The 13066-nt window shown below is 41.1% G+C and overlaps 1 protein-coding gene across 2 annotated transcripts in view; it reads left to right on the plus strand.

Annotated features, from left to right (window-relative positions):
* Positions 1-177: 177 nt before the first annotated feature.
* The window catches only part of zc3h18 (zinc finger CCCH-type containing 18), a 145881-nt gene continuing 132992 nt past the window's right edge, over positions 178-13066 (plus strand). Inside the window, exons 1-3 of one of the 2 annotated variants that reach the window (XM_048605687.1) lie at positions 178-338; positions 2281-2313; positions 8825-8936. In XM_048605687.1, coding sequence (XP_048461644.1) covers positions 187-338; positions 2281-2313; positions 8825-8936 — 297 coding nt within the window. In that variant the 5' untranslated portion in view covers positions 178-186. The remainder of the gene's footprint in view (positions 339-2280; positions 2314-8824; positions 8937-13066) is intronic. The other variant, XM_048605688.1, reaches the window with a different exon arrangement.

Here is a 13066-nt window from a genome sequence, read left to right on the forward strand (position 1 = left end):
AACATCAAATCTGATATGAGGTTACTGATTACTTAGTTATTTATGGTTAGTCACAGTGAGTCTAGGTACGTGTTGACCAGGTGTTGAATAGTGAGTGAGGAGAGAAATACAGCAAAGGTAATTTGAGGGATTGCTGCTGAATTGATGCTTGGATTTGTTTTCAGTCTTTCATGTTTTTACTTTCAGATGCTGAAAAAAGCCACCATCAGGAAAGAACAAGAACCAGACTTTGAGGAAAAAAGGTTCAATGTTACAATTGGTGACGATGATTTTGACAAGGAAAATGATTTTTATCGGGACTGGAATTACCGTGTTGCAAGAGACATCCGAGAGCCAGGGTGAGCACGGAAAGGCACAGAAGCTGGTTTCCATATTGACTGTAGTTGATCAGAACAGATGTGTCCTGCCACTTTGTTAATGAGTAGTGAGCACAATTTGCTCATGCTGTCTCAATTGGCTAGGCTCGGAGAGCTAATAATTCGTTTAGGATCTTTGTTTTCTCAGTATTGGATTCAAGGAATCTAAATTTGAGGTGGATTATTATGTTCTGTTACGGATGTACCTAATGTGTTTTTGCATGCAGGCAACAATACTTTGTATTGTACCCCTTTTTCTCTGAGGACACATTTAAAATTTTCATCTCTGTTGCAAGTGTAACCCACATATCTCAAAACTGTTGATACTATTGTATCTTGACGTTGTAATTTAGAGTTCATCTACAAATGCAATAATTGCACAAAGATCAGTCCAAATAAGCGTATAAAATTCAAACAGGGTAATTCATTGAGTGACCAATGTAAACATAAGTGAACGAGATAGCTGTGTTTGATGGACCTAATTGCCAAAGTGCGTAGGCTGGGACAGTAGAATCATCCAGTTGGAGTGTCAGTCATATGTATGACATCACTTTGGTAAACCTCTTTCTTAATTCTTCCTTTATACAAATGGAGAGTATTACGGGCATTTTTGTGATTTGCAGAAACGCTTACTGGCTGGGCAACATCTTGATACTGGCCAGAAGCAGCACTAAATCCTAATCCACTTTCTGTTAGCCAAATTGGTCCAGGGTCTGACAGCAAAATAGTTCCCTCCTTGAGGGAAATTCCAATTTGTACCAGTCAGTATTCTGCATATTGCATTAGGTTGCAGGAGATGATATACTAACTTAATATTGTACAATTCAGAATTCATGTAGTTTTGATCTGAAGATCAATTGCCACTCAGCTTTAGCTAGTTTCACCACCATTTATCATGTCATTTGAATGAGTTCAGATGCTACAGTTTTCTCATTGAAAAGAAAAATGCAGTTTTACCTTCTCATGCATTAAAATGGTTGCTGAATTTTGCTCCTGCCTTCATTTTATCATTTGGCTTCATGTTAATGTGCGTTGTCTGGAGAATCTCTACGCTGTACCCAATTACAGGGCTCCAGTTCTATCCTTGATATGTGTTGAGTTATGCAATCCCAGCCACCACGGAGGTGGATGAATCAAGTATCCTTGGTGCTCCTGAGGGAGAAAGGTGATGACTGAATCAAGGTTTCATTTTCTGATGAGAAATGTATGTTTCTTTCTGAACCAGATCAGAACTGGCATTTGTCTCTGTTTCTTCTGTAAGACAACTTGATCTTCTGGCTCAACATGACTCCATCCACTAAGAGCTAGCCAAAAACACTCCTTTGATATAGTCAGGGGGCCTCCAACTCTGTATTGAGCGTTGAGGCAGCGTGCGATCTTTCCATCACCTGTTTTCCCAGTAAATTTGTAATGGGAAAGCTGGTAAGCAAGATACATCTGTGTCCAACAGAATTGAATTTTTCAGGATGAGTCCTCAAAAATATGTTTATGGTAGGTTCATGCAAAAGAAACTCAATTGAATATTGCTCCCTTCTGCATTATGGACAGCACTATTTCCAAAGTTGATGCTTTGAATGTGATCCTCCTGTTTTGAGCATTTTGGCATAAATGTTAATGGCATATTATTCTGGAGAGCTTTTGGAAGGAGGCTTTGCTTATTGAGACAATTCTATAAAGTGCATTTGGCCATTGTTGAGTTAGGTGTGTTTAGATGCTGCTTTCAGTTATTGGTAACAAACAAGTGCCAACTTATTACATGTTTCAGTTGGAAATATTAGAGTTGGAATTTGGTTACAGTAATTGAGGATAATAGGTTTTAAAGGCTGTTAACTGTTTTCGGGCTTCAGCTTCTATTGGAAACGTGAACGAGTTTAAAGTAGCAAGCCAAATAAAACCTTCTTGTACTTTCCTTCAAATGCACCAGCGACTTGGAGTACAGAGAGGCAATCAGTTACGGGTAAGGACTGTTCAGTGTGTTCTTTACTATTGTTAATACTTTCATTTATAGATTTACTGGTCAGACTATTCACCATGCCTGAGCTGGAGCTTTGCATGAATATCATTGCTAATTTAATTCCTGTTTTTGTTTCAATGAAACAAAGAGAGGAGGAGGCTGGAAGAATTGGTTCCCTGTGAACAAGAGGCAGAGTGGTACAGTGATGTTGGAGCAAAGTTAAAATCATTCTGAATTGACCATTTGTTGACGAATACTCATTGTCTGTTTTGGGATAGTTTTCTGTGTGAACTGTATAAGATTTCCAAGTGTCAGGGAAACTTTTGTGCTCAGATTAACATCTTGGGAAGGTGGGATGCATCCATCAGTGGTCTGGTTATCTCCCAAGGTTGTGTTTTGAGGGCAGAGTTCAACGTTTTTTTTATAATTTGCTAGTGAATTCTGAGAGGTGTATTTGCACAGTTAGCAACAGTCCCGGTGGGGGGGCGGAGGCATTAATTAGCTTAAATGTTCAGTGATGCAAAATCACCTCCAAGTGCTTGTTCTTGTTTTCCGAGCTTGACTCCCAGTTAGTGCTTAATTTTGGACGACAGAGAAGATGGGTTCCAGGACTCTTGTGGCGCAGTGATAGTGTCCCTACCTCTGAATCAATCTCACCTGCTCCAGAGGTGTAATAGCATCTCAAAATGGGTTGTCCAGAAAATATCTATAGGATGGGTTCTATCTAACTTCACCTGCATCTGCATTTCCTCAAAATGAAGCAGTCACTGGCCATAAATGGCAAAACCTTGATGACTTTTGTACTTCGGTTGATATGTACCACAATGTTACTTGACACTTAAGTGCCAGTCAATGCCTGTCCTGACCAAGGTGGAGTCTTAAACACCTCACCTTGACATTCATTGCCATTACCACCACTGATACCCCTACTGTTGGCATTCTAGGGGGCACTATTGATCAGAAACTCAACAAAAGTACCAAGGGGAGACAATGTAGTGGTATTGTCACTGGGTTAATAATCCAGACAAATGTTAATTAGTACCAGTAACCCAGACTAATGCTCTGGAGACCAAAGCAAAGCACTCTGAATCCTGGAGGTCTGAAATGAAAAAAACGCAAAATGTAGGAGAAACATAACAGGTCTGGCAGCATCTATGGAGAGAGAAGCGAGAATTAGCATTTTGAGTCCAGTAAAAGTCTTTTGGAACCATGGGGTCGCTAATGGTCTGGAGACTTTGATTCAAATCCCAGCATGGCTACTGGCAAAATTTCAATTCAAGTAACAAATCAATTCAGAAGTACTCTCGGTAAAATTATCGTTGATTTGTTTATTGGTTCATGGAATGTGGGTGTTGCTGGTTAGGCCATCATTTATTGCCCATTCCTATTGCCCTGGAGAAGGTGATGGTGAGCTGCCTTCTTGAACCACTGAAGTTCTTTGAAGTGTATGAATACTGAGTGCAGTTAGGGAGGGTGTTCCAGGATTTTAAGCCAGTGAGAGTGAAGGAACAGCGATGCAGTTTGAAGGCAGGATGGTGTGGAGAGGCACTTGCAAATGAATGTGTTCTTAAGCATCTGCAGCCCTTGTCCTTCAAGGCGGTAGAGGTCACAAGTTTGGAAGGCTCTGTCAAAGGAGTCTTGGTGAGTTGTTGCATCTCGTAGATGGTGCACACTGTGCATCAGTGGTGGAGACAGTAAATCTTGAAGATGTTAGAGGGGTTGCCAATCAAGTGGGCTGCTTTGGACGTTTCCTCATCAACCTGTTCAGAGATGTTTTTGCACCCACCTCTGGAGCAGGAGGGACTTCAACACTGGGCCACTGGCTCAGTGTAGGTACTCTACCACTGCACCACATGAGCCCAGCGAGCTGTTTTTATTCTGGGTGGTGTCAAACTGCTTGAATGTTGTTGGAGAATACTCCGTGACACTCCTAGTTTATGCCTTGTGGATGGGGAACCGGCATTAGAGAGACAGAAAGATGAGTTACTCTGTGCAGAATTCCTAGCCTCTGACCTTCTGTTGTGGTTGCAGTGCTTGTACGGCTAGTCCTGTTCAGTTGCTGGTAAATGCTAACCCCACAGGATGTTGATAGTGGTGGGGTCGGGGATGGCGGGTGGATTCAGTGATGGTAATGCAATTGGACATCAGAGGTAATGGTTAGATTATTTATTGATAGGGATGGTCATTGTCTGATACTTGTGTGGCATGAATGTTACATGCCACTTATTAATTCAAGCCTTCATTTAGACGTGGGCTGCTTTAGTGTCCGAGTCATTGCAAATGAGGCTGAACACTGCAATCATCAGCAAACACCCCCACTTCTGATCTTCTGGAAGGAAGTTCATTGATGAAGTAGCTGAAGATGTCTGGACCTAGGACACTGCCCTAAGGTAGGTGCCGATATTGCAGTTGTACTGGAACAACTTAGGAGGTGTGCCAAGTTCTGGAGTGTCAGTTCTGAGATGGTGGTGGAGAGCCTTTTTAAATCACTGCAATATGTCGCCCTGGGACTCCCACAGTGCTGGAAGAGAGTGTCCCAGGATTTTGACCTACGGCAGTGAAGGAATTGCAGTATGATTCCAGGTTAGGATGATGAGATTTGGAGGGAAACCTGCAGATTGTGGCATTCCCGTGAATCATCTGCCCCATTCTGGGTCGTGGAGGTTGCTGGTTAGGAAGGTACTGTCATAGACCCCTGGATATGTTGGTGCAGTGCATTGTACACACTGTTGGCAATACAGTCGTGGTGGAGAGAGGTGAATGTTGAGGATGGTGGACAGGATGCCCATCAAGTGGACTGCTTCTTTGTTCTGTAACTGTTGGGCTTCTTAAGTGTTGTAGGAGTTGCATTCATCTGGAGCAAGTGGGAAAGCATTCCATCACACTGCTAACTTCTTGAAATGTATATTTAAAAAAAAGTGACTACAAGAGCACATTTAAGGCTATGAATTATGGGTACATAATGTCTACCTCCTGGCTGCCCCAAACGTTCTCTAGTACCTACAAGGTACACATGAGGCGTATATAGTAAAAGAGATCTAAGGCACAGGCAAAGGACCTTCAGCCCATCAAGTCTGTGCCGGTCAAAAACAATCAACTAATTATTCTGCACTTGGCCCATGGCCTCGTATGCCTTGGCATTGCAGTGTACATCTAAATACTGCTTAAATGTTTTGAGGGTTTCTGCCTCTACCACCTTTGCAGGCAGTACGTTCCAGATTCCCAGCACTTTTTCACTTTGAATGAAAAAATCTTTCCTCACATAACTTTCTAAATCTCCTGCTCCTTACTTTAAATTTATGCACCCCAGTCGTTGATATCTCCACCAAGGGGAAAATTTCCTTCCTTGTCTAGGAGTATGACTAGATCATTCAGCTCCTCAACCCTGTACTGCCCTTCAGTGAGATCATGGCTAATCTGTGGCCTAGCTCCATATACCTGCCTTTGGCCTGTATCCTTTAATTCCCTTGCCTTAAACATTTATCTACCTCTAAAATTAACATCTGATCCACATCAATTGCTATTTTTGGAAGAGCGGTCCAAACCTTGACTACCCTTTCTGGGCAAAAGTGCTTCCTGACATCTCTGCTGAACAGTGTGGCCCTAATTTTTAGACTTGTGCTCCTTAATTCTAGAATCTCCAGTCAGTGAAAATAGCTTAGCTTTATCTACCCTGTCTTTTCCTGTTATATCTTGAAGACTTCAATCAGATCACCCCTTAATCTTACGAATTATAGAGAAAGCAGGCCTAATTTGTGTATTCTCTCCTCATAATTTAACCCCTGAAGTCCAAGTATCATTCTTGTAAACCTACCCTTCCTAAGGTATGGTGCCCAGATCTGTTCACAGTATTCCAAGTGGGGCCTAACAAGGGTTTTGTATAACTGCAGCATAGCTTCTGTTTTCTTAAACTCCAGTCCTCTAGCTATAGAGGCCAACATTCCATTAGCTGCCTTGATTATTCATTGCATCTCTTTGTGGAATTTTAATGGTCGATGCACCTGAAAGTCATTAATAAATAATATGAATAACTGAGGTATAACACAAATCCTTGTGGACACCAGTGGTCACACCCTGCTAATTTGAGTACCAGCCATCGTCCCTGCTTTCTGTCGCCTGGCACTCAAGCAATTTCCCTGCTACGTTAGTAATTTGCCCTTAATTCCGTGGGCTGCTACCTTAGTTAACAGTCCCTTATGTGAGATTTTATCCAAAGCCTTCTGGAAATCCATTTAAACAACATCCACAGACATTCCCCTTTCCACTAAGTTAGTCATCTCTTCAAAAAATTCAGTGAGGTTTACCAGGCGTGACATTCTTGTCGTGAATCCATGCTTTCTATCCCTAACCGTTAAAAATTTCGAGCTGTTCAGTTATCCATTTTTGATTTATAGACTCCAACAATTTCCCTTCCACAGGTTTCTTGTTCAAAAATCTATCTTATTTGCCTTAAAAAGAATTCAACAAGCTAGCCTCAATTCCCTAGCGGGGAATCCCACAGATTCACAACCCTTTGAGGAAGGTTTTCCTCAACTCAATCCCAGATCTACTTCTCCTTATTTTGAGGCTATGACCCCAGTTCTAGTTTCACATGCCAATGGAAGCAACATCCCTGCTTCTATCTTATCTATTCCCTTCATAATTTTATTTTTAACATGCCCCCTCCCCTTCATTTTTCTAAATTCCAGTGAGTATAATCTTAGTTTACTCAATCTCTCCTCGTAAAGCAACCGTCTCAATTCCAGGATCAACCTAATGAACCTTCTCTGTACTCCCTCCAGTGCCATTACATCCTTGCTCAAGTAAGGAGACCAAAACCATACACAGTACTCCAGCTATGACCTCACCGGCACCCAATATGGCTACAGCATAACCTCCCTATTTTTAAACTCCATTCCTCTAGCAACGAAGGACAATATTCCATTTGCCTTCTTAATTACCTGCTGCACATGCAAACCAACATTTTGTGGTTCATACACCAGGACACCTACGAGCCTCTGCACAGCAATTTTTCACCATTTAAATAATAGTCTATTTTGCCGTTATTCCTACCAAAATGGGTGAGTTCACATTTACCAACATTGTACTCCATCTGCCAGACCCTTGCCTACTTACTTAACCTATCTATAACCCTCTGCACACTTTGCTCTACCACCCGTCTTAATGTCCTCTGTGAACTTTGACACGCTACACTTGGTCCCCAACTCTAAATCATTTATGTTAATTGTAAGCTTTTGCGGTCCCAACACTGATTCCTAAGGCACAATAACCACTGATGCCAACCAGAAAAGCACCCATTTATCCCCACTGTTTGCTTTCTGCTAGTTAACCAATCTTCTATCCATGCTAATGTCTTTCCCCCTGACACCTCTCACTTCCCAATGATGGCTTAGCAAATTATTCAATGATATCAAATGGGCAATTAAGATTGACCTCTGTGAATAATTAAAGCTTGAAGATCTTTAACAACTGGCATAGGGTTTTACTTCAGGGTCCAAAAGGCAAAGCAGATCAAACCACAGCACCAGCCTATCCCTAATGAGCTCCTTTTAAGTAAGGTACGATTCCTTCTGCTCTCTTAACCCTACAATTACTTTTAATCCTAAAACTGTATTAGTGAATTGTCATGCATAGCTTGATCTCCCTTCTGTCCAGTTTCACTGCCAAAGTGCCAGTATTTGAGACATTGATTTGAAAGTGGATGTCAATATTGGTTGGGCAGGTACACGTATTTCAGTCTTGATTGTAAAGTTCTATTTTTGTTCACATGGCCAGATTCTTCCAGCCCTTCTGCTTAAAAAAACAATCTGCATCACTAGCAAATGTCATATGCTTTTTGCAAATTGCCATCACCCTTGATTCCTCAGAAATTAACCACCTTCGTAAGCCATGGCTGTTGAGCATGCTAGCATAAAAACCAAAGACCATATGTGTCCGTAACATTCTCCCTTAATGGAGTCTTTTAATAAAGATGACTTAAAACATGCTGAGTTTTACCAGCAGATGTTTAGATTTGAACTGTTACCATAGAATGAGTTCCCAGTTTCAGCAGTGGGTAGCTGTTCCCCCAACCTTGTCATGATCTAGTAGCATTGAAGTCCTGTTTTGACTCAGCCTTCACTGACAGCTACCATTAGAAATTTCAGCAGAACAGTGTTCTTTGCGACTCAGTGTATGAACTAGAACTGTTGTTGATTTGTATAAATTTGTAGTAATGGGAAAATGAATTCGAAATTGTTAGCCTGAATTCCCATCCCTGCTTATTATCCAACTACCACACCCCACCTAATAAGAAAGTATTTGTTATGAGAGGGGATTTGAGCCTTTATTGTACCCTGCAGTATCTGGCTGCTAGAATTCATTGGCTGGTCCTATGTGCAAAGAGTTATTAGTAGGCAGTTGCATGTAATCATATTCACCCTACTATAATTATGTTTTATGAATACTGCTGTGATATTCAAGATAGAATGGAAACTGGAGTACACAAGCTTGACCCTTTTTTCTTGATCCTTAGGCCTGACCCCTATATAACTCCCTATTATGAGCATGAAGTTGAACGGTACTGGCGTGGTGGACAATACGAGAACTTCAGAGTCCAGTGGACAGAAGCGGACTATCATTACAGGGTAAGCTTTTTGAGAAATAAAATAAGCATTTTGTCAAAAATTTTTGTCTTGCACTTATCAGGACAAGTTGCAAAAAACACCAAAATAAAGGCAAAACAACATTCACATTGTATGAGAGGAGAGATGTCACTGTCTTTGGAGCACATGGAGCTTCATGTCATGCTGGTACTGAAATACATACACTGCATCAATAATCTCTGTGATAGGCAGAATTTTTTTTGATCTGAAGACAGCTTCTTGTTAATAGCAAACTCCTCTCATAGAAACATGGAAAATTGGCGGAGGAGTAAGCCTTTTGGCCCTTAGAGCCTGCTCCGACAAACAACATGATCAGGGCTGATCTGCCAGTTGTAGTTCCCTGTTTTCTCTCCTGCTCCCTCCTTAAACAGTGGGGTGACATTTGTTACCTTCCAATCTACAGGAATCATTATTCTGTGCAAAATCTTGCCATCTACCCTGCACAACTGAAGTTATCAATTCAAAACTTTCATATTAAATTCTCTTTTTTGCCATGTTATTGACATTGCTTAATGCAAGCTATTGGATAATTCAACATTTTTATGCGTAATCATAACTTGCATGAATGAAACTAAACTATTTTTAGTTAAATTACTATTAAAAGCAGCATCTTTGCATAATATCGGTGAGCCAACATGAGTGAAGAAATGTGTGAGATATTGAGGTGAACGGCAATGAAATAGGAATTAGAGAAATGGTGGATGGCGCACACATACAGAGGGAGTGATTTGTCTCCTTGTTGTCTGCTTTCTTTTATTATTAGCCCCTGGGATTACTGGAGCTTGCTTCTGCTTTGTTGTTCATTTAAACTTATTCCCCAACTACTTAGCCATTCTCACTCTGTGCCTTGTATGTCTCATTTTTTAATCTGTCAATTTACCTCCTATTAATTCCTTCTTACTATAATTTCTGTCATTTAATCATCTCCTGATTTCCAGTTAAGTACTTTATTATAAAAGAATACCAAGAACTAGGGGCAGGAGTAGACAATTCATCCTTTTCAGCCTGCTGTATTATTCAATACAATCTTGGCTGATCTCATCGCAGCCTCAACTGCATTTTCCTGCCAGCTATCCGCAACCATTCAACCCATTACTGATTTAAAATCTGCTTCTCTCCACATTAAGTTTACTCAGTCTTGTGGTATCCACCGCACTCTGGGCTAGAGAATTCCACAAATACATGATCCTTTGAGAGAATTAATTTCCGCTCATCTCTGTTTTAAATCTACTACCCCTTATCATAAAACTGTGATACCTGTCTCTAGAATCATAGTCATACAGCATGGAAACAGATCCTTCAGTCCCATTCGTCTGCACCAACCAGACATCTCAATCTGACCTAGTCCCATTTGCTAATGTTTGACCCATTTCCCACTAAACCCTTCCTATTCATATACCCATCCAGATGCCTTTTAAATATTGTAATTGTACCAGCCTCCACCACTTCCTCTGGCAACTCGTTCCATACACGCACCATCCTCTGTATGAAAAAGTTACCCCTAAGGTCCTTTTAAATCTTGCCCCGTTCACCTTAAACCCAAGCGCTGTAGTTTTGGACTTGCCCACCCTAGGGAAAAGACCTTGACTATTCACCCTAACGTTGCCCCTCATGATTTTATAAACTCCTGTACGGTCACCTCTCGACCTCCGACACAAAACTCCAACGTATTCAGTCTCTCCCTGTAACTCAAACCCTCCAACCCTGGCAACATCCTTGTAAGTCTTTTCTGCACCCTTAAGTTTAACAACATCCTTGCTGTAGAAGAGCAACCAGAATTGTATGCTGTAATCTGAAAGTGGCCTCACCAATGTCCTGTACAGCTGCAGTGTGATATCCCACCTCCTGTACTCGGTGTTATGACCAATGAAAGCAAGGATGCCAAACGCCGCCTTCACCACCCTGTCTACCTGTGATTCCACTTTGAAGGGACTATGCACCTGCACCCCTAGGACATGAGTGGGATTCGTGACATAAACAAGAATAATACTTTTCTAGTCTATACTTAAGTCAGAGAGAGAGTACAATAAAACTGAAGGTCCATCTTCTATTGGGTTCATTCTATTTGGGGAACTCTGAACCAGCATCATATCCTGTACTCTGTGGGATACCCTGGATGCTGCTGCTGGTCTGGATGACCATGTGCAGGAGATATCTCTGGCTAGAACAGCTCAAGCTCCAGATCTTTTCTAGATTAGCCCACAAGAGGAAACATCCTTTCTATATCTAGTTTGTGAATCCCTTTTAGCATCTTATGTAGCTCAATTAGATCTCCTCTCATTCTTCTATACTCTAGAGAGTATTGGCCTAAACTACTCAATCTCTCTACAGAAGACGAGCCCCTCATCTTTGGTATTAATTTTGTAAACCTCCTCCAATCTGCATCCGGTGCAACTACATCCCTCAAATAACGGGCCAAGACTGTACGCATTACTTCAGATGCGGTTTCATTAATGCCTTGTACAGTTGCAGCAATATTTGCCTACATTTTATACTTTCTTTCGTAATAGATGCCAAAATTCCTTCTGCCTTCCTTATTACTTGCTGAACCTGCATACTAGCTTTCTGCAACTCATAATGAAGGAACTTCAAAACCAGAAATATGGGAATATTTCAAAATATTTATTCAAGAAGCATCTTGGAATGAAACAGTTTTAAGGTTGAAGTCTGTAATCTCTGACAAGAACATTAGAAAGGCCTCAAGCTGACCTGAAGCTTTAACTCTTTCTCTCTCCTGATGCTTTCTGTCCTGAGTGTTTCTAGCATTTTCTGTAATAATTTCAGATTTCCAGTATCTGAAGTATTTTGTTGTTCTATTCTGTTTAATTTGTCCTCTTCATTTTCAGCTTGTCTGTATACAGTATACTCCACTTCTGATGTAGGGTCCAAATCTAAACATTAAGTTTCTGCACCTGTCTAAACCGATCAGCAGCAACAAAAACAAATTGCTGGAAAAACTCAGCAGGTCTGGCAGCATCTGTGAAGAAAAAAATCAGAGTTAACGTTTTGGATCCAGTGACCCGTCACCTGACCTGAACCGTTAACTCTGATTTTTTTCCTTCACAGATGCTGCCAGATCTGCTGAGCTTTTCCAGCAACTTCTGTTTTTGTTGGCCTTGGGCTGCTTCTTCATTTTGAAAGGTGTTAAATTACACTAATTGTTGTAATGACAGTTAATCTGGGATTATTTTTCAAATGGACAATCTTGCCTCCTTTCCTCCCTATTGTGTAACACTGCAGATAGTTTAGACACTCCAAACAGTGCTTACATGTGTTAACCACCAATAGTTAACCAAACGTGGAAAATATTGCACAATGTGATACTGTTGAGAAATCAGTCATTTGAATGAGTTCAGAAATTAATTAAACATTTTTTTCAATTTCACCTTCCTTTCCTGTACTATTCCATCCTAATGCTGTATCCTTTTTGCATTGAGAAATCCATGACCTCGCCCAGGCTGATTTGATTTAATTCTGCCCTTGAATGATGACCACACACTCTCCAGCAGTGGTCAGGTGCATGATCCCTTTTTCCATTCAATATTCCAACTCTTATTTGCTGACCAAGTTAAGACAAATGCTCTCAGCACTGACTGAGAATTGAACCTGTAGCTGTCCATTTTGTTCTGTTCTGTTCTGTGTGATTACATACAGGGCTATACCTGCTGCTACCTTTTGGACCTATTGGTGCAAGATTCTAATATTAACAGATAGAAAGCAGAGTTAACGTTTTGGGTCCAATGATCTGTCTTCAGAAATGATTGTAGCTAGGAAAAGGTTGACAATGGGATGGTTATGATAGCAGCCCATGTGAAAACAAGGCAGGGATAAGGACATGAGAGAAGATGCTAAGGCCCTAAAATTATTGAACTCGGTGTTGAATCCTAAAGGCTGAATCCCCAAGTGGAAAATGAGATGCTGTTCTTCCAGCTTGCACTGAGCTTTGCAGGAGCACTGCAGTGAGCCTGAGATACAGATGTTGGCCAGGGAATATGGTGTTTTGAATTGACAAGCAACAGGAAGCTTCGGGTCATTTTTGTGGACAGAATGTAGATGTTCTGCATCTTCGTCTCTTCATCAGAAACTCCCCGTTGGCCCTGCGTTCTACCATG

Source organism: Rhincodon typus, chromosome 15 (genome assembly GCF_021869965.1).
Source record: "Rhincodon typus isolate 14 chromosome 15, sRhiTyp1.1, whole genome shotgun sequence".
Classification (NCBI taxonomy): domain Eukaryota; kingdom Metazoa; phylum Chordata; class Chondrichthyes; order Orectolobiformes; family Rhincodontidae; genus Rhincodon; species Rhincodon typus.